Here is a 22,437-nt window from a genome sequence, read left to right as displayed (position 1 = left end):
ATTTTTCGCATCCCTTTTTATTTGCAACAGCCTCTCCCTAAACATGTCCAGAAGGACGTACCCACCACTTCTGGGAGGAGAAGCGCTCCCCATTCTTGTCATTCAACAAGCAAGTCCTTCTCTTCAAACTCTTGTGCGTAAAATACTAGAAAGTCTTTAGGGTTGCCAAAAATGCTATAACTGAAATCAAAACTAAGTTGTCTCAAGCCGCAAGAAGATGCAAACAATGTATGTTTGCATCTGTTGGGGTTAGTAACTCTCATTCCCTATTCCTTGATAGCTCCAGTGGGAACAAATGATTCCCAGAAAGGGAATCTTCTCAGCCATGAAGAAACTACAGGGTTGTGGTGAGGGAGCAGAAGAACTATATCACTTGAACTCATTGGCAGGAGGGTGGGAAATAAATTACATTCATCATTTAAACAGAATATTTACCTCCCGACCATCAGCAGAGCATCAGCAGTGAAGGGACAGTTGCAACTGTTCCTGCAGCTGCAGCACCAAATGGAGCCCCGTTGGTGGCATGCCTCCTTTTCTATCTGTGGACCTCCTTCTGTGTCCACAGAGAGGGAGGTCTGCAATATCTTATACGATCCTTAGGCTTGTGCCCTTATGGCAGCTTTTGTGTTAATGAATTATATATTATTTGTTGTTGTTGTCGTCGTCGTCGTTAATGAAATCTATACACCACCCTTCAAAGATCAGAGGGCGGTCATTTCTTGTTGACAGCCAGCTTCAGAAGTTTGCTATAGGCAACCTAGAAATGATGTGCTAAACAAATAAAGCATTCCTTTGTGTGATCACAAGAGTTCACCAAGGGTTGCTTCAAGGACAATTCTTCTGATATTGAAATAATTGTGTTTTTAAAGTCGGAATTACATCTGCATAATTGGCTTAATAGTGTATTACCTGTTCAGCAATGAGAAGTATTGAATTACAGCATCACCAACTAATTCATTGCCTTGGTTATCAATGCCCATTGGAAGGAAGAAAAACGGGGAGGGGAACTGAATTTTCAGTCTGGAGAATTGTGAAACTTGTTTAATTAGAAATTTGCTGTGAATAATTGATCTAAGCAACAACATTGCAGACTGGGGTGGGGGAAGATTTTTTTTAAGGTCTGAAATAAATATAATGTTGCCTGTTTCCCCATCATCACCACCATACCCAAAAGTCGAGATAAATGAGCAGACATGCAATCGCTTTTCATTTCATCTTCCCTGCTGCTGCTGTGATCTCAAGATGTGATGCTGGTGCAAATGAAGTTTCCATAAATGGTCCCCCAGTTGCTGCTTTTATTGCCCAGTTCATTCTATTTGGGCTGCAAACTTCAACCAGTCAAATGTCTCATAAGTGTTTGAGGTTATTTTGCTTCAGAGCATAAAGAATCAGAACCAGATAGATAGATGATAGATAGATATAGATGATAAGATAGATGATAGATAGATTTAATGTTCAGATAGTGCAACAATCACTTATATAGATACCAGTACGCCTGGTCACTAAACTGTGAATTGCTTAGCTGGGTTTAGACTTTCCGAAACTGGGGGTTGCAGAGTGTGTTTGTGCAGTTTACATTGCCTTTTCTCTCCTGCCAGACGTGGAAAAGTGTATGTAAGAATGTGCATACAAATGTGTAAAAGACCTAGGTTTCCATGTTGTCAGTTTGAGAGATCCCAGTTTTCAATGGACAAATGTTCTAGTACTGATAAATTTATGGCACATGGCAACAAGGTCCCTCCACTACGCAAAATGAAAGGACAAGGCAAATGATGTCCTCTGCACATACAAATGTGACACGTTAAGAGACAAGAGTGCTTGCTTAATTTTTAATATGGAGACATATTCAAATATGCAGTCTGAAATGCACAGTTCAAGATAAATAATTCTCTTGTTCATATTGGCATGAGTTTGTAGGCAGGGTTAGACTCCTCTGTAATTATTGGATTTAGTAAAAGCGAGAATTAATCTGGGTTCGATCAAAAACTGTGCCAAGTGCTGAAGCCCCTGGATTAAGTTCATGCTAACAACACCATTCAGCTTTCTCATCAGGTAATCACTGATAGTAGTTGGGTGATTAGCCTAACAAAAGGAAAATAGATTGGGCCCTCGAGAGATTCATTGTGAGACAGCAAGATGGGTGAAGCCTCTCTGGGCCCTGGTTTTACACAGTAACACAAAAGGTCACTAGCTTTGGTGCAGGATTACAGTTTGCCTGATAAGGGATGGGGGGGTGAGAATGTTGTTTTGCAAGAGGCCTGAGTAGCGGGGGACTCAGAGGAAAGATCTTTTGAGTACGTGAAATGGGGGTTGCCTGGGGCTGGTGACGTAAGCGAAAGACAAGGCGTTGTTTTTGCAAGGGGTTCTGGGAAGAAAAGGGAGTAAGGAGCAGAATGCAGTGTGGGTTCTGAGGGGAAGGAGACATAACTACATAGTGCAGGCAGCATGGCTGATTCCTCTGCTTGTAGGTCCACACTTGTTGCTCTTGGGAGAGCAACAAAGGACTCTCTTATGATGTGAAAGCTGGGGACTCTTTCCATCCAGACGCAGGGTGTAAATATGTGTAAATAAACCATATTTCATAAAGACACTGCAATCTCCGCTGTGCCTAATTTCCAATGGAAACTCAAACTCCGAGTGTCTGGAACCCCCTGGAAACTTGTCACAGCTCGGCAGAGATTGGAGATGGCGAGTAACAATATGTTTCAGCTCTCAGACACACTGGTACTCTTTCTCCAATAGTGATCTTGTGGCAAAAGATCAGGCTGTGTGTACTAATTGGAAACACTTTATATTAGTGAGTTTGATATGGTTGCCAGATGCCCCTTACTTTTAATAGGTTACATTGTTATAGCCCCATATCACACAATAAATGTCTAAAGCTTCATTAAGGACATGAAAAGTCAGACAAAAGATATTGTGGCCTCTTAAAGACTAACTAATTTATTACGACATAAACTTTGTGGGCTACAGTCTATTTCATCAGACACATAGTTATCCTAACTTGGCAAGCATACATACCTGTGGGTGTAGAAAGAAAAATGGTAAACAGTAAGATCAGAGTGGAATATAATGCAAAAGAAAATACATACTGTGAAAATTATGCTAAGGTTTAAATGGAGAATGACAGGGTGAATTACAACAAGGACAAGATTGTGTGTATTCCCTTTAATATTGTTCCGATTAAGAAACCTCAACAAGCAGTTCTAACATTTGCCTAGTACCCTAGGAGAATTGTTGCTTATTCTCATATCCAAAGAAGGAGCCTCTGTTTTCCACTGGTATAGATGACGCATCATGCTTTGATCCTCAGATAAAAGACCCTGAAGAAGTGTAAAATGGATAGCCTCTTCCGTTAAAGGGCTTCAGAATCCTTTGCAAATACTAGTTCATTCTCTCAGTATCGCAGTATCCCAGATAAAATAGATCACAAAGAATGGGGAAGCCTAACATGGAGAGGAAGATGGGGAATGTTAATTTTAAAGGCTGTAGAAGCAGCGCATGAAACAACAGAGACCTAAACTGCCTATGACTCAAGTTAAAAGTACTTTACAGCAACAGCAGGATAGAGATGTGGATAAGTAGCTGGCATCTGAAAACTGTGCCTTTGTCTAGTAGACTAATGATCCCATTCACAAAATCAGTACGCTTAGCCAAAGAATTGTTACTCTGAGCAATCTATTTTAGTACTTTCACCTGCCATGAGCATACTCTACCTGCAGCTCTTGTTAATGAAGCACATAAATCCAGGGCCAACTGAATCATTTCTCCTTGTTGGAAAGGGTTCAGAAAAGGTCCAAAATGCTCCTTACCCAAGAGCTCCGTAGCTATGGCTGCTAGACTGCCGGGGGATCCAGTAATCAAGTGAAGTGATGACTATACAGCTAATGGCATCACAGAAGGATTTCTAATTTGTTTTTTTATAAATATACTCAAAATGCAACAGAAATAACACTGAAAACTTCTCAGAATGCAAGTCTCAGAATAGACAAAAGCATTGGTTGCTTACATAGAGTCTAAGTCCAACCCCCTGCCATGCAGGACTCTCAGCTAAAGCATCCATGACAGATGGCCATCCCAACACAAGAATCCACCACCTCTTGTGAGAGTCCATTCCACTGTTCATCAGCTCTTACTGTCAAAGTTATTCCTGATGTTAAGAATCTCCTTTCCTCTAACTTGAATCGATTGGTTCAAGTCCTACCTTCCAGAGCAGAAGAAAACAAGCTTGCTCCAGCCCCCGTGTGCCATTTAAATATTTAAAGATACATCTGTACATCACCTTCATAATAACATGTTCTTTTAATGCACTGCATGCTGTAACTTTGATATCTTCATTCCATGTTGACTCATGTTAAGCTTGTGGTCCACTAAGAGCCCAGATCCTTTTCACATGTACTGCTAGTAAACCAGGCGTCCCCATCTTATATTTGTGGTTCTTCCTGCTTACATGTAGATCCTGACATTTGTTCCTATCAAAATTCATTTCGTTAGTTTGGGCCCAGTTCTCCAATCTGTTAAGGTCATTTTGAATCCTGGTTCTGTATTCTGCAGCATTAGCTACCCCTCCCAGTTTAGTGTCACTGTCGTAGTCTCGTGCTGCCCAACCACAGCAGAGCTCAGTGGCAGGAGAGGCCAGCCAACCAGCTCAGGGAGGTACTTGCCTGGACACAGAGTCCCTATACAGGGACTCTGAGTCCAGTCCTAAGGTTAGGAGTATTTGAGTTCACATAGTCAGATGGTCCGGGGCTCAAGAAACCGATGAGTCCAAGGTCAGGAGAAGCAAGAAGCAGCAAAGTCTGGCCAGGAACGACAAATATTGTTTCCAGCATCTGACTGAGGCTGGAAACCCTGCTTAAGAAAGCTGGAGCCAGCTGGTTCACATCAGGAGTAAGAAGGCTGATCAGCAGCAGGTGAAGTCACTCTGCCTTCTGCTCCTTCAGGCTGCTGCTCAGCAGGTGAAGCCAATTCCTGGCCCATGACAGTCACCTGCAAATTGGATGAGCATCCTTTCCATTCCTCCATCCAAGTCATTTATAAAGATGTTGAACAACACCGGGCCCAGGACAGAACCTGGCTGTCAGGGTTTGGGAGGACTCTGAAGAATGTTGGGCAAAGGAGGGGGACCAGTGATTTATTGGGTTTGACAAAGCAGGGACCAGGGATGATTGGAACTGTAGTCCAGGATCACAGGTTCCCTATGCCTACCCTATATCTTTGATGAGGTGCATTTTGCTTCATGAAAGTCTAGGCTGGTGTGGAGTTTGGATGTCAGAATAAAATAGGAGACACATAAACTCCATATATTTTGCTCTGAGCGTGTTGTAGGAGGGGCAGATGGAAGTGCAGAAAATAAAATAAACATCACTGGGAAACATTTATAATCTTCATAAAGGCTTTTTACCCCTGCAAACTGTAGTTTTAAGTGCCTTGTCTGGGGCTCATAAACAGTGAATGGCATTTTAGGATTAAAAATCCAAGGTTGTGCCTTCTGTCTCTTTGCCTGGATTACTAAACAGCTCTTGCTGTCAAAAATGCTAATTGGGCTTTCATGGGGGGTGGGGAAGGCTATCACCAGATGTGTAAATCTTCTTTTCGCTCCATACCGAAGCTGCTGTACATTTCATAAGACTGGGGAAAGGGGAATGAGTCGTCTAAACATCTGACTAACAGTAAATGGATGTAATCCATTCCACGAAAATTCATCTTGAAGAAAGCTTTTCACATAAGAGAAAAGAAATGGAAGAAAACAATGATTTGAAAATACTGAGGTGTCTAAGGTCATTAACATTAAGAAGGTGCAGTAAGTAAACCATGAAATTTAATTAAACTCACACAGACAGGAGTCCAATTGCAATGCCGCGTGGGTCAGAAGTCTTTTGCATTGTAATGGAGACATGATTCCATCCATTCTAATTCTGATCCTAACTTCAGATTAATCAGGGTGAGCAGCTTATTCATTAGTTCATGCATGGTCATTACCTGTTTAAAAGATAAATGATACCAATGCTTCCTGCGGTTGCAATCCTTTCTTATCAGCCTCCTGTGTCTTTGACAGCAAATTGATTGGCAGATGTTAGCAGCTGATGAAGATGCTTCTGTCTAGTTCATGAAAAGTACCTCCTGCAGATCAAGCTACAGTTAAACTCACAGAAGCATGTCAGGCCAGGCCAGGCCAGGCCTCACCCCACCCCTTCTTGGTCGGGTGGTGAAACTAAAGCTTCTCTTTGGAAATGGCTTGCTCCTGCTGGAGCTGTGCAAGAGTCATATCTTTTGTGTGATGCAAAGGAATTTATGGAAGAGCTGGGCTTATAATTTAGGGAGGGGCACTAGCTCAGTTGTAGAACACATGCTTGGCATGTAGAATGTTATCTAGTTAAAAGGACCCAGTAACCCACCAGTGATGGGAAAGACATTTCTGCATGAGACCCTGGAGATGCAGCTGGCAGAGTAGACCATCCTGAGCTAGTAGAACAAATAATCTGCCCTGGTCTGCTACTGCATTTTCCTAAGGCATGTAATTCAGCGAGCAAGATCAATCTAAGGTTTGGTCAGTGTCTGGATGAGAGACAGACTTGAAATCTGATGTATTGCCCTTTTAGTCCCTGGAAGAAAGTGGGCCATGCATGAAAATAAATAAATCTCAGAAGGCACTAAAAGCAGCGAGTGAACAAATGCTTATCAGCTAAGAGAGTCATGGGTTTTCCATTCTCTTATATTATTTATTACAATTACAGCCTGCCTTTCTTCCAAAGAACTCAAGGCAGTGTATGTAGTTCTTCCTCTCCTGCCCTTTTATCCTCACAAGAAGTTTGTGAGATAAGTTAGGCTGAGAGACAGTGATGGACCCAAAGTCACGCACGGAGGTTCATGGCTGAGTGGGGAACCTGGGTCTCTCTAATCCTAGATGATGTTGTGCCATCAACATGCATGGTATTTCCTCAAGTACAAGGAGACAGGTCCCTGCCCCAAAGAGCTTAAAAGCTGAAATTTGGTGTAGGAAACAACAGAGGGAGGGAAGGAAGGGTTTGGTTGCATTAAGGCAACAGATGGAGTTAAAATGAAGTTCAAGAATAATAGCAGTGCAGCGTTAGTAAATGACAGTTTCTCACCCAACATATACACCAGAAAAAAACTCCTAAAACAATCGAAAGGTGGAAATGATCCAGTAACTACCATGCTTGCAAAGACTGTAGACAGGTGCTTTCATTCTACCCCGGGCTGGATCTAGACACATCAAAAAGGTGTTTCAGGAAAACATGTGCTAAACTTCATAAATGGAAATCACATTGGCAAAAGACAGGACTCCGCAGCGCCATCTGGTCACAGTATTATAATGCATATAAAGTGCTTTCTCTTCACCAATATAGCTTAGTCCCTGTATTATCTTAACACTTCAGCTTGCATGTAAAAGCATTTTTAGTTGCATTTGAACGTGTGCCTTATGTCAGACCTCCATGGCTGATCAGGATTCAGATCCATAAAAGTGATAATTGGGCTATTCCTACAGTCTGAGTGGTACAGAGAGTAGTGCCAACTTGGGCTTGTGGGAAGGCACTGCTATCTTTTGCATTCTGCCGCAGGCCAAGAGGTTATAGATTTGGCACATTAAGTTTCATAGTAATTGACTAGAAGAAAGGAAGTAGGCTGCATATTTAGAAGTGGAAAGACTTTACAGTGGTACCTCATGTTACGTACTGTCCCCCTTACGAATGCTGCGGGTTATGCACTCTGCTACTAACCCGGAAGTAGATGCCCCTTGTTGCAGCCTTTGCCCCGGGATGCGAGCGGAAGTCACGCTCAGACAGCACGGCAGCAGCAGGAGGCGCCATTAGAGAAAGGACGCCTCCAGAACGGATTAAGTGCATAACACGAGGTACCACTGTATTTGGTCGTCAATTCTGGAGAGGGGAAGGTCCCTGTGCATTTTTCCTTCTCTACTTTTGCATAAAGTCACCCTGTGACAAATATGTCAGTTGACTAAATAAGCCTTTATTAAAAATGAATTGAACAGCAAATCTAGGAAATCTTCCCTAAGCAGCCGCAGCTTTAGAAGACCAGATTTGCCTTTCTAATTAAAATGCTGTCAGTTTTAAATGTAATTCTCCACAAGAAACAAATTCTAGGGAAAGCAAAAGAGAGTGGTGGTGGTGGGGAGGAGGCTCAAGTAGCTGCTCAAACAAATTTCAAAGAGATTTATTTTGTATATTTCATGATGATCATGTTCATCTTTCCATCTTAAGCGTGTTCAGCTGGAGAATTGGTGCCGTTGGTAATAAGCTGTCGAGTAAATGCAAAGTACTGTTAGCTTCAGTTACCTTCAGCAGGGGATCAGATCAAAGAGCAAGTTGTCTGATGTGCGAGGTTACATTTTGTTTTTCAAAAATGAGAGATTAGTGTGATACAGTTCTTCCTTTGTTGTGCAAAGAATTAATCCATTAATTAAACCAAAACAAGAGGCCCTGACATAATTTGAGAATGAGGCATCTCCATCCCGCTCTTGCAGAAAAATTATGTCAAATTAGGTGTGAGGAAGAAAGTGGAGTGAAGATTTCTGCGTTGCAAGGAGCAATCTGCATCCGAGAATGTAAAAATTTTTACCTTCCGAATAAAAATCAATGCATGCAAACAGTTTACCAAATGACTATGGGAGCAATTCAGTGTAGCACTATGGCAATCATTCCATCAGTGCAAGCATTTCAGCTTGCCAAGTTGAATGTTTCCCCCTCCTTCCAATGCACACAGCGGATGGGGAAGCCCGGTTGCACTAGCGGAAGTCGTTCCACAGACTGCCACTAGCGGGGCTCATTAGCTGAATCCTGCCCTATGTGCATGCTTAGTCATAGGTATCCATCCTCGGTGTTGAAACAGGTACAAGGTCTGAGCCCTAAGGCTTGGGGTGGAGCACTGGAGGAGCTAATGAGCGAACCACATACTGTATTGCCTGAGGAAATAAAATGGAATTATGTTCGCTACTGCTAGCTTGCCGTTTTCTCATTTTTATCTTCCAGTCTTTCACCTGCCTGATGCCCTGCCATCAGTATGTATAGTGCACATTTTTGCAGATCAAGCACAAGAGAAGTCATTTCTCCATCAGTTAGCAGCACTCTTAATACTACTACTACTACTACTACTACTACTAATAATAATAATAATAATAATAATAATAATTTCTATTTTCATTGTGACTGCTGCTGTTTTTTTCTTCAAGAAAAACCTTCCCTAGCTTTGATGGATAAAGTTTTACTTGTTGCATTTTTTAACTAGTCTACATACATACAAAAAGTTATGAAATCCCTAATTCCCGTTGCTTAAGTTCAACCAAAAAGAGTTGAAGAAGAGGCAAGAGGACAGGGTTGCCAACTGACCAGCATCACCTGTGTTTATGCCTTTAACAACTGCTTGATCCATAAAAATGATCAGATGAAGGTTTTTCATAGTATGACAATTATACTAGAGATTATTGCCATCCAGTTAAAGGTTTGAGGGTTCAGGACAAACAAAAGAAAAGTGCTTCACAGAGCATTAAACTATGGAACTACATCCCATTAGTGATGGTCATCAACCTGGATAGCTTTCAAAGAGGGCATTGGACCACTGAATATCAGTTGCTGGGAAATGTAATGCTGTTGTACTCAGATCCTGCTTTCAGGCTTCCCATAGGCATCCGGCTAATCACTGTGAGAACAGGATGCTGGACTGATCCAACATGACTCTACTTATTTCTTTAAATGAATTACCATGTGTTAATGCTGGCAGATCAAGCTGCCGTTAAAGGCACAGGAGCAGTAAAAGAAAAAGAAAAAGGTGGGCAACCCAATGAGAGATGTCTGTTTCCTAACATAGCAAATTTAATAATGTGCAAGAACCATCTGGTGATTTCATCAGAAGAGGTCCTTTGCTCTCCCCACCACCGCCACCACCACACACACATTGAGTTATCCAAACATTAATTAAAGCTTTCCTCTGCACAACTGCACCTCCGCTTATTGCTTCCATAGATCTGATTCTATGAAAAAAGATCCTCCTTATTCCAAACACCCACTATGTCAATGAAAGAGAATAAATCTAAAGGGCAGGTGCACAAATCCAAATGTCAAGATTTATGACACTGTGCTTTGGGAGTACAGTACTAAGCTGAGCTGAAGATAATAATTATTCTCTAATGAACAAAGTGCTTAGAAGGAAACAGCATTGCATCTTTTATTGTGACACAAAGCAGGGAAACCTTAGGTTTCAAGAGTGGTGGGATTACCCTATGCAGAAAGATTCAGACCTCAGGCTATCGATGCAGGGCAAATGAAACTTTTTTCTGCATGCAGGGGAAAACACACCCAAATCCTTAGTGTACCACAAGCGGAGGAAATCCCTCTGTTCCTCCATCAATTAAGATGCCTTCAAAAGAAAATGTATTAAATATCAGCAAAGTACCCAGGGTGGTTATGTGTGTAGATGTACAGTACATGCATACATACGAACATACATTCTCATGTTGGCTAGCTAATCAGAATCTGCTGAGCAACGTGTTTGTTTGTTTGTTTGTTTGTTTAAAAATTAATATTAGGAAAGGGGGAAATGTGTGTTCAATGTTGCCACTAGGGTTCAGACTAAACTTGCCCCCAACATATCTAAAATACAGGTTGGTTGCAGCATAATGGTTTAGCATTTCATGAGTGTACCTTCTTTTTCCCGTGGGTTCTCCTTGTCAGATTCAAAACTCAAGCTACCACCATAGTTGGAAGTTTTAACACTTTTATGTATGAAGTCAGTATGTAGCATCTCACCATGGGTCTACAGGCTACAAACTGATAAGGCATGACAGAGATCTAAGACACATGGCTAGGCTGAAGACGTTGATCCAACCCTTGACATTCCCCCTGTGCTCTCATTTTGAAGAGTGGGGCGGGCATAGTTATTTGCACAGTTGATGTCCCTTGCCTCAGGCTAGGCAAGTAAATAGGTACTCCTGGGTAGACGCTGTACATGTAGGACTTGTTTGCAGTAGCACTGTAACCACTGCATCTCTGGAGGTGAAGGTGGAGTCGATGGAGCCAGCTCACTATTGGATTTGTCCCAAGTGCCACCCAAGAAAGGGGGCGAGGCTCTTTGGTGGCAAAGGAAGGCAGCAAAGTCACATCAATGGCTGGTGATGTTGCACTTGGGGTGTCAGATATTGTGTGGGCAGACCATTCTCCTGAAAGCCCATTAGACCAGCAGTTCTCAACCTGTGGATCCCCAGATGTTGTTGGACTACAACTCCCAACATCCCTGAGCTCTGGCCTTGCTAGCTAGGGGTGATGGGAGTTGTAGTTCAACAACATCTGGGGACTCACAGGTTGAGAAAGGCTGCATTAGACCCTTCTCATGGATCCATATCTCCCCACCTCCCAATTCACTGGGACCCTCTCCCAGTTCAGAGTTCTCCTTGGGTTCCAGTTTCCCATCCCCCAACCCGCTAAGGTCAGCCTCTTCCAGTTCTCCTCCATTGCTGCCCACCATCCAACCACCCGCTCCAAGATATCTCCACATGACTCATGCCTTTCATTGAATGTGACATTGAACATTGTATATTTTTAATGTAGGATTGTTTAACTCTTAGTAGGGGGAAATAGCTTACATGATGGTTCAGCGTCTGATTATGTATCACTGAGCTATTCAAAACCAAAATTAACAAGCCAAGCCCAACTGTCCACAGCGCTCCCCCATCCCCCCTGCTCTCACCCCTAAGTATTGACAGCAATATGCAATCTGGTAGCGTGAGCCATCAATATAACTGACAGGCAGTTCCCCCCACCCCGGGGTGTTCAGTGATTAAGAATAAGAAAACCATGACTAAGGTCTAAAGGCTGGGATTTAGTTAACTGCAGCTGTAGGAATTTAAGTCATAAAAATATCTTGGCTTCTCAAAAAGGAGAAAAGCTGTATAATTTGCAGCTGGAGATGAATATGATTATTTGGCATGCAAATACAGCTTGTCAGATTGAAGTGGCCGTCATCAGCAGAAATGATGGTATTAAACGCTAGCCAGTTATTCTTGTTTGGTGCCTCTGCGCTTGCTACAAGTGCTTCCCGTTGACAGGAAATGGGAGGGGAAGCAGGAAGGAGGCAGAGAGATGGAAAATCAAACAGGAGAGGAATCAGGAGACTGAGGTGCAAGCAGAAGAGGGGTGCAGATAGAACAGCCCTTGATTCCTCACCGAAAAAGTGGACATAGAACCTGCATAAAACGTGAATATGTTGAGATGCAAATTTAGAAATAATTTTTATGATTTAAATAGAAATACAATGCATCTCACCATGGGGGAGAAGACAGTGACTGGTGATGGCCTGTGTACCTGCTCAGTCTGCCAACATTTGATAGGCAGCTTCAAGGTCCATGCTGCTCTTTCTTCTTAGAGTTCTTTATCTTTAAAGCAGACTTCAAACAGAGGACTTTCCTTTGTAAATTAGAACACATGGCCATCTAAGGGACAGAGTCTGCAGCGGAATGAGAAGCAGGTATATGAAGGAGAAGTGGTGGATGGGACAGATGGCTGGGGAAAAGAGGGGAGAAGAGGAAGCCAGTGAGGACTGAGGGAAAGTGGGCAGGCAGTGAACTTTAGAGGTCTTGGGCCCAAGAGATAAGAAAGGAGCAAAGAGGGCAGCAGTGGAAATGTTCAGATTTATCTATTGATATGAACTATGCAGGCCAATCTGTCTATCCTATCTAATGGATACACTTATGCAGTTTGACTTTATTTATGCAACTTTGCATAATATATCCATGCATTCAAAGCATTTGACATTTGGGGCAAGTGCTGAGGTGACAGAAGGTGTAGAGAAGTAGTGAGAGCAAGTCCTTGAGACCCTCAACAATGCCACAAAATGAGTTAGAAAAACTCAGGCCTGTGGGCTAGCAGGGTGTTTGCAGGTTCGGAGTGTAGAGGGCTAAGTGACTTGTCCAAGTGACATCTATAAAGACCCAGCAGCTGGCACCACATTATTCTATTCTTAGTTCCTCAACATATTTGCTAGTCTGCCATCGTTATATCTTTTTAAGCTCTGGCCACATTCCTTGACAACTGGTATCTGTGAATCCTGGACGCTTAGAGTCTTTCTTCTAGGAATTCAAAAGCAAATGCAGCATCTGGACTTGCGATGAGATAGTCATTTTTCCATTTCCCCAGTTTCAGACAAAACTAAAAGTTTCACATTTATTCAGGATGGATTTGCCACTGGGCATGTGTTCTCTCTGATTTCCATCACCATCTCTCCCTCTCCCTTGCACTCTCTCTCTCTCACAAGCTGACCAGCTGCATTTGTCTAAAAGGATTTCAAATCAAGCTGATATAAAGAATGTGACTGCATCATGTTTGGAAGCTGCACCAGAGTTTAGATGCAATATTTAAATGCAGAGTTTAGTATGATGTAAAAACAATGCACAGTGTAAGGAGCAAGTCCGATTTAATGTTTTTAAATAGTGGAGATCAGTTAAAATGCATTGGTTTCCTCTTCTACAGCAAGTTCTGAAAACCTAGTTCTGCAGTATGGTTGATTTTTAACTGGGGAAAAGCCAGCCATGAATGGCTAGAAATCTTCGCATCCCTAAGGCTGCAGTCCTGTACACACACTTTCCTGGAAATAAATCTCATTGGCTACATTTGCATGTGATGCTCATCCATAAACTATTATGTACTAAGCTATTAGTTAGCATCAGCTGTGTGTGAAGGGTTTTGCTTAAGAGGTCTCAACTCATGGTCATAGCTTTTTTTGCTCTAACAGACTGATGCACATAGAGACCTATAAACTCAGCTAACTAGCCAGGCTAGAGGCCTTGTGCCTTATCTTGTGCTAGGAGCAGCTTTTGTCCCAAGGTTGTAAACAACATTCCACAAATGTCAATTTTGCTGCAAGACCACATTTGATAAACCAACAATAAGTCAGTGTTTGTTAGCATGAAACCAACTGCAATCCTGGGTTTGGATGCCACACCAAGCTAAATTCTTCATTGTTTGTTTACCCACTTGTGAAAAAGCAGAAGAGAAGTGGAATGCACAGTATTTAATACTAATAGCTTTTGGCTTCGCATTATGAGCAATTTTACACATTGTGTTATTAGACACAGCTAGGATAGCACTGCAATATACCTCTCCCTGCAGCAGATACTCTTTGTTTTAATAGTTGCAAGGTTTATTAGAGAAACAACAAGGATGAGGTGACAGATGACATGTCAATGAATAAACATAAATGTGGTGCTTAAAAAAAAAGTTTGAGAGCCCACCCGAAGCATGGAGTGAGAGGCGCAGGGCAAAATGCATGGCTGATCCAGAGCTTGACTTCCTGGCTATGCCTATCATGCAAATGGCAAAGCCATCTTTAAATTCTATGCTTGGCATTCACCTCGAACTAGACCACCAGGGAGGCTCACCTGGTGCCTTCATTTTTGTGTTTTGTATCGCAAGCCACCCTGTGATCCTCGGATGAAGGGCGGTATAGAAATTTAATAAATAAACAAATCAAAATAAACCAGCACAATGCTTAGGTCTTGGTGGTTCCTACAGTGTGTACTTCCTACCAGCTGGATTAACTAGAACAGGGTGTGATTTTTCCAACTGTTAAGTTACACATATCAGTTCGAAGGAACTTTTCAGGAACGTGGGCAGCTAGTTCCTTCATGATCGTGACACTCCAGCTACCAAGTGGCACAGACGACGAAATGTCACTGCTGTTGCTTCTTGTGTGAATGCAACATTTCCCTTTTTATAGCTAGAGCTGCTATTGGCAATTTTGTAATGGGCTGAGCAGAGGAATGGCGTGGGAGGGTGCTTTTACCATTCACATACACAGTGCAGGGCTAAGCCCTTTAACTCCTATCCGTGCCATGCAATGGATATGAATTAACTTGCCCTTTCAACCACTACTGCTTCATCATCCCTAGGATTAGTTACAGTTCTGGATTTTATATCAGAGTGGTAAAATGAAAATTATTATTAAACAAATCTCAGCTATTAAAAAGAAGAAGCAACTTCTTGTACACATGGAGACCCAGGTTCAGAAGGCTCTCCACAGAAGGTTTGCTCAGTCAGTAGTGCATAAGACTCTTAATCTCAGGGTTGTGGGTTTGACCCCCACATTGGGTGAAAGATTCCTGCATTGCAAGGGGTTGGACTAGATGATCCTCATGATCCCTTCCAACTCTATGATTCAAGCTTCATGGTACAGGAGAGGCCTCCCTTTCCTGTCTTCTGCCATCGATGGCAACCCCATAACTTTTCTTCTTGGTAATTCCAGTGTTTGGGTCCTTCGCTATTGTTATGGTGATATTCTTCACATGCTAGTCCAACTTCAGTGGACATAAAACCATTAGGGAAAGGCATGCTAGTTGCAAGTTCCTCCTGAAATCTATTGTTGCTTTCATCAGCTGTTGATTGTTCAAGCCGAGATCATTTGTGTGGAGCTGCTTTTCATAAGATTGTCGTGTAATTTGTCCTCATGCATCTATGAAAGTGACAGGTTTTAGGATCTGTGTAGAGACAAGACACATGGAAGTGGTTTATTTACACAGTAAGCTGCCATTGAACAGTTGTTCTCTCAAGGGGCCTCCACATGCTGATCATTATATAGGAAGGTGGCCTCACAGGTGAAATTTGACAAGATACGATAGGTGCTAGCGACTAGAACCTTTTAATATAACCTCAGGCATGCACATTTAATATTGCATGCACATTTATACCTTTTTAAACTAAACAGTGCACAAAAACTAATGCTTGTGGAAAAGCAGAGCTTGTGGGTTGCACTCTTATTATTTTATACTCCTCTCCTTTAAATTTACCTTCACTCTTTCTTTTTCCCTTTTCCTGCAGATCTCTGTCTGGGCGTATAGTTGGTGGGGTCTGGTGGTTTTTCACCTTGATCATCATCTCTTCTTACACCGCCAATCTAGCTGCGTTCTTGACAGTAGAGAGGATGGTGTCTCCCATAGAGAGTGCAGAAGACTTGGCCAAGCAAACAGAGATTGCTTATGGGACTCTGGATGCTGGGTCTACTAAAGAATTCTTTAGGGTAAGAGAAATTAGTTCTGACTTCACTATACAAAAGCAAGAGTCTCGTGCTAGCTCAGGAAATGCAGCACACGCGGGGTCTGCCAGATACCATAAATACTCCAGAAGCACGGCATAATTACACGCTTCCACAGATTACTGAGTAATTACACTTAGCAGCATCAAAAGTAATTACCCTGTGACTTGCAGCTCAGGTTTAGAGAATAATAAGTACTTGGTTAGCTCTGTAATTTAATGGTACCATTTGCCCGATGTAAATACATTGGTGTTACACTCAAGGGGAGCTTATGTAGCAAGGCCCCCTCCTCCAAAGTGCACTTCCTTTCAGTGGTCTAATGCCCCCTGTTTCTCACTTCCCTCAGCCAGCCCACTCCATTTATGGAGTGCAGTACAAATGTGACACTTCAATCGCTCCTACTGTTCATCACATGAGGCTGTGTAATACTGAATCCCACCATTGGAATGCTGTCTACCCACAACAGGTTTTCGGAAGTCTTTCCCGGCCCTGATATACCAGTTCACAATTACTGGCAATTCCAGTGATTGAACCTTGAACCTTCTGCACTACATATCATGTATTCTGCCACTGATTGATGGCCTCAATGCAGTGCTAGTTGTAGGAGTTGTGTTCCTAGCCTAGTTCCTAGTATTTTGCCAAAGTATTTGCATCTTTAGTTGCAAATCCCTCTTTCATTTCATTCAGCCTAGTTCTTGTTCCCTTAAAGGTGCCCTTGCAATCACAGAAACAACAGCAGAGGCCTACCTGTGTAGCGCCAACAATCCATGCAATACGTTTCGCCCCATACTCACTGGCAGGGATTGTGTGGAGGTCGTTCACCTCTATGAATCAGCCCCCAGCCCCGAGTCCTTTCTTCTCCCTACCTATGCAATGTGTGGGCACGCAGCCCAGCAAAATGTGTGTCTTCCTTGGTGTATGAATCTCTGCTCTATTAACACATGCTAAGAGCAGTGGATTTATGCTATTCTGGACAGAGATCTAAAATAGCGGTTTTTGAGAAGATGTGGACGTACATGAAGTCAGCTGAGCCCTCTGTTTTCGTGCCGACAACAGAAGAGGGGATGAAGCGTGTGAGGAGATCCAAAGGGAAGTATGCCTACCTGCTAGAGTCTACCATGAATGAGTACATTGAGCAGAGAAAGCCATGTGACACCATGAAGGTGGGAGGTAACTTGGATTCCAAAGGCTATGGCATTGCAACGCCAAAAGGTTCACCACTGAGGTAGGTAGACTGAATGTGTTACTCCTTTAACTGCAGCCCAAGCAGTCAAAACATCCATAAATGTGCCTCCAGACTCAATTACCACAGTATACAGATAATGATACTCAGGGCATGGGTGGGAAATGTGAACTGCTGGACTGCTGCTTAACAGTGAAGCCAGTTTGTCAAGGACTGCTTTTCCCCCCCTTTTGCAATGACTTCACTCCCTATGTTTTAATTGATTGTAACTGGGTATTTACAGCTGGCGTTGTGTGGCATACTGGCTACTGATTAACAAAGCAATACTTTGACGCAGCTTGCTTGTTTTATGGTGCATGAGAGTTGTGCAATATGTATTACAGTCCTAGTTTGGATTCAAACTTAAAAAAAGGGGGATTCTACCGGTAAAAGTGTTTCAGTGTGTGCATGTCTGAACAAAGAGATGCAAATCTGTGTAGGGTGAATAAATGGAAAAGCTAAGTGTTTTCCTTTTAGCTAGGCAACAAAACAGCTCAAAGGTCTTATGCTTAGCTGGTTACCCTTAGCAACCAAGGCCTAGTTGGTACAAGGTACTGGGCCAAAGTGTTGCAGAGGAAGGCATGACTAGACAACATGCACGCAGCATACACACAAATGGAATGCACAACAGCCACACAGTACAAGGGACAAGCTGAACAGAAACAAGCACACAATAATGTGCCAGTGCATTAACCACACACCGGAAACACTTTGCAGCATGTTATTATCCACACAATTCTTTTCATTTCTGTAGCGATCAATGATGTGGCATACATGACTTGATTCTCTCACCTACACTCCAATACCAGCGCAAGGCAGGAATTGTGTGCCGCTGCAGGGTTTGGGTCTGGATGTGAGTCTCATGTTTTAAAGGAGAACAACATTTGCTGAGGGAGATTGCTATTGTCCTTTTTAAATTAAGATTTTAAAAGAATCCTGCTGTGCCAAAATCTTTAGTGTATATTGAAAAAGCCGCGGCATTTCTTCTGGAAAAAAAAATGAAAACAGAAAAATGCAAAGTTTGATTTATCCTGTTCTTCAAAATATCCTCTGTACGGGGAAAGGTGAAGAGAGGAGAGGGAGACAAATATGGTTATTCTTAACATGACTTCCCAGCTCAATGGAAACAGCCAAGGGAGGACACTTTGTTTTTCCATTTGGTCTGATGGTGCTTCTTTGGAACATATGGTCTCTGTTTCCCTTCCCATAATGTTTGTTGTGTGTGGTCATTTTAACTGTTTAAACTAATATTATATGCTCTTCAGTCACCCTGTAGCAGTCCAGGGAATGCATTCTGTTCTGTGACTGACTCTATTCTTGTTTCTATCAGAGTCCACAGACATTTGGTCACTGAAGTCATTGGGATCAGAATCAGTTGTGTGTGGAAAACATTTTCTCAGAAGTGGCATTTATTTTACTTAGATATTAGGCACTATTTACCACCACCACCACCCAAAACAATGTCAACATGTCAATAAAAACAGTCCTGCAACAAAATCAACACATTAAGAATAGTAAACACTAAGCAATTATTTATTTATTGCATTTATACAACATCTTTTTCTCCAAGAAGAACAAGATGCCATATACAGTTCTCCCCCTCCTCATTTAATCCTCTCCAGCTGAGATCAGACAAACCCCTTCCTATTGCACTTTTGGTTCTGACTGTGGACATTTTAATTTTATTTTATTTCTAGTTTTGACTGGTGGGGGGGGGAGGTTTCCCATTAAAAACAACAGCAACCTGAGTTACTTGTGCACTGCTTAGGGACAACTGTAATTAAATGTTATATAAGTTGTTTAAATAAATAAATAGACAGAGAAAAGTAGAGGAGGCTAGCACAGTTTGGCATTTCTAGAAACAGCAAATTCCACTGCTCCACAGCAGCTACCAAAAGGCACTTTCCAGAGCTGAAAGGTTAGCATGTGAACAGCAGGAGAGAAAGCAGAGTGATGGAGAGCATAGGAGGGAAAGCAGTGTGGAAGGGAAAGGGGACTGGATCTAGCTGGAAAAGGGAGTCACTTAGGAGAGGTGTCTCAGAGGTCAGAGAGGGCAGAGGGATGGGGTGGGGGAGAGAGAGAGAGAACAGGAATATGGAGTCTGAGAGCACAGAACTAGTAAAATTGATCCTCTTGAAATTACATATTTTTTCCCCACATGCTTTTATTTTGGTGCACTGAGCATGCCATTTTATATGAATATGCAACATCATCCCATAGAATGAGAAATTTTACTCATTGTCTTTTCCACTGCTTCATGGCTGGCAGTACTTTTTGGAAATATGCATTTGTGCCTGTGTTTTAACCTATTAATACTAAATAAAAATGAATATTGAACATGCAAAACATATTGGGGGAACCCAATGACATATAATAAGTGTGTAATCCAGGGAATGTAAATGAGAAGAGGAGAAACTTTTACTCTCTCTCTCAGATAGATAAATAGATCTCTCTCTCTCTCTCTCTCTCTCTCTCTCTCTCTCTCTCTCACACACACACACACACACACACACACACACAACTAGAAAGAGAAGTGAATCAGGGGAGGTAGGCGTGTATTCTGTAATTGGCTTTCTTTCTCAAAGTGGTAACCTTTAAGCAAAGCTCCCCAGAGGCCCATAAACTTGTATGTCAATTATTCCAAGTCATTTAAATGAATAAAAGTGTTCCTTGTCAAAGATCCAACAAAACTAACACACTTCAGAGGAAAATGTGCCAGCCAACTCTGTTTTTCATCAAGGATTCTGTGACTGTAAGATATTGAAAGATGCTGTATGAGCTGCAGAGGAGAACCAATTACTTCAAACTTAGTCTCTTAAGGGGAGAAAAACATGGAACAAACAACCTGAGTACTGCAGAATGATCTGTACTTAAAGAACAACAAAGAGTTCGTTGGGCTTTATAACGCCATATTACCCACGCAGGAATTAAAATATTATTTCAGTTCACCGATTACTACATCTTCTTAGATTGCTAAACAATGACTGTACAAATGAGGCTGTGTTCCACTTTAGAATACAGATATAATCATCAGTGTTGCATCATCGCTGCTTGAGCTTAAATACAGCTCACACGCTCAGTGCCCAACATGTGACGTGTCAAATGTGACTCAGAAGTACAACATATAATACATGCAAGGGTCCCAGTAAAACACCACACAGAATCTTGGTTCATTTCTTTCAGCAGCACAGTACAGTCCCAGCAATTCCAGTTCTTCCTTCCACCACCACCACCCGCCCCCAGTAGCAGTACTCTTTGTACAGGTGGGAACGCCAGATTGGTGGTGGCAGCAGTCCTGGCCACTGCAAGCGCACAACCCTGACACCACAGCCATTCCAGCAGAGAAGCCAGTGTTCAAAGGGCATCTGTGCAGCTCTGCTGCACCACACATGCCACTACTGCTTCGTTTCTTTCCACTCCGTGCAATGGGACTAACCCACAAGAGGAAATGGGAGCCCCTTGCAATGGATCATTTGATCAGCCTCAGGTGTGCAGTCTCTTCCCCCCCCACACACACACATTGATATAAATATGCACTGTTTCTATAGAGGCAGTGGAGTTCAAACAGCAGGGAGTGAGATGGGAGAGAGAGACTACCTGACACAAAATTACACCCCAAATGGAAATTGCATAATGCACAGAAAAGTATACTTTTTTCTACAAAACTTGTGATTCCTGAGTATGTTAAAGCTATCCAATATGAGAAGTGCTGGGGAAGGCAGCAGTATCTCCCTTCTTTCTCAGAGGCTTTAGACTACAACTTCCATCAACCCCACCATTGACTGTGCTGGCTGGGGTTCATGGGAGCCGGAGTCCGACAATACTTGGGCATCGCCAGATTAGGGAAGGCTGGTCTAACTGCACCAATTAAAATTGTTGATTATCCTAGGACCCCAAATAAAACAGCACTTGCTGAAGGAACCTATGCAGATTATTGTGTTGTTTGAGCTGTTAGAACTTTATTATGGTTTGATTCTTTTTGCATATCTAGAACATTATATGCCTTATCATCTATAATATAAAATCAAGACTACTTCCAGCCTCAAACACTAAACATTTTAAAACCCCAACAAATCCCTCTAACACTGTTATCTAAAAACATAACTGACAGCAGATCAGCATTAGGAAGCGCTGGAATAAAAACGTGACATTACATTTCCATAGGAGGTGGGGAGGGGAAAAGGACCATTATATAGAACAGCCATAGGCAAACTCGGCCCTCCAGATGTTTTTGGCCTACAACTCCCATGATCCCTAGCTAATAGGACCAGTGGTCAGGGATGATGGGAATTGTAGTCTCAAAACATCTGGAGGGCCGAGTTTGCCTATGCCTGATACAGAATGTCTGGCTTTGGTACGGGCACAATTTCACACTACAGGATAATAGAATCTGAAGGAAGGCCTCCACAGCTAATTTCACAGATAACAAAATATACTTCCCAAAACAAAAAAAAAATTTTCTTCCAGTAGCACCTTAAAGACCAACTAAGTTAGTTCTTGGTATGAGCTTTTGTGTGCATGCACACTTCTTCAGATACCTTCAGATTCTTCTGAAGAAGTGTGCATGCACACGAAAGCTCATACCAAGAACTAACTTAGTTGGTCTTTAAGGTGCTACTGGAAGAAAAAATTTTTTTTGTTTTGACTATGGCAGACCAACACGGCTACCTATCTATACTTCCCAAGATATGCTGGAATGTTGCCTTTAAATCAAGAGCTAGGCAGCATGGCTTAAAAGAAGTCTCATTATTTCACTGTCAAAAAATCTACACTAGCTGCAGTTTCCAAACCCTTCAGGACGTTTTGCACATGAAATGTGCTGCGTTTATCAATCATTTAGGTTGCCATTTTTTAAAAATTGCAGGTATAGCCTACAAGCTGTTCAAGACAACATATATGGTTATGCTCACAACAACCCTATGAAGTAGATTAGTCTGAGAGTGGCTGACCCAAGGTCACCCAGTGAACCTCATGGCTGAGTTGGGATTTGCTCTAACCACGTCACTGCTGACACAGATGTATGGATGACTGAGCAGATTCCTGTCTTTCAGGGAAAGTTAAAGGAGACAGGCCAGATGCAGTAGAGCAAAAGAATTTGACATTGCAAGCAATAGCTCCAGACCCCATATAACCATCCCGCCACTGGGGTGCCTAGGCAG

At 42.3% G+C, this 22,437-nt stretch overlaps 1 protein-coding gene across 8 annotated transcripts in view; it reads left to right on the top strand.

Annotated features, from left to right (window-relative positions):
- GRIA1 (glutamate ionotropic receptor AMPA type subunit 1) overlaps window positions 1-22,437 on the top strand; it is a 193,490-nt gene that overhangs the window by 152,899 nt on the left and 18,154 nt on the right. For all 8 annotated transcript variants that reach the window (XR_014545596.1, XM_083603827.1, XM_083603828.1 and 5 more), the window contains exons 12-13: window positions 15,843-16,041; window positions 17,034-17,281. Coding sequence is in view for 7 of the 8 variants with exons in the window: in XM_083603827.1 (XP_083459953.1) it covers window positions 15,843-16,041; window positions 17,034-17,281 (447 nt within the window). In the remaining variant the exon portion in view is untranslated. The remainder of the gene's footprint in view (window positions 1-15,842; window positions 16,042-17,033; window positions 17,282-22,437) is intronic.

This window comes from Podarcis filfolensis (assembly GCF_964270895.1).
Source record: "Podarcis filfolensis genome assembly, chromosome: 2".
Classification (NCBI taxonomy): domain Eukaryota; kingdom Metazoa; phylum Chordata; class Lepidosauria; order Squamata; family Lacertidae; genus Podarcis; species Podarcis filfolensis.
Note: the sequence above shows the minus strand (reverse complement) of the source record. Positions and strands in the feature narration are given on the sequence as shown.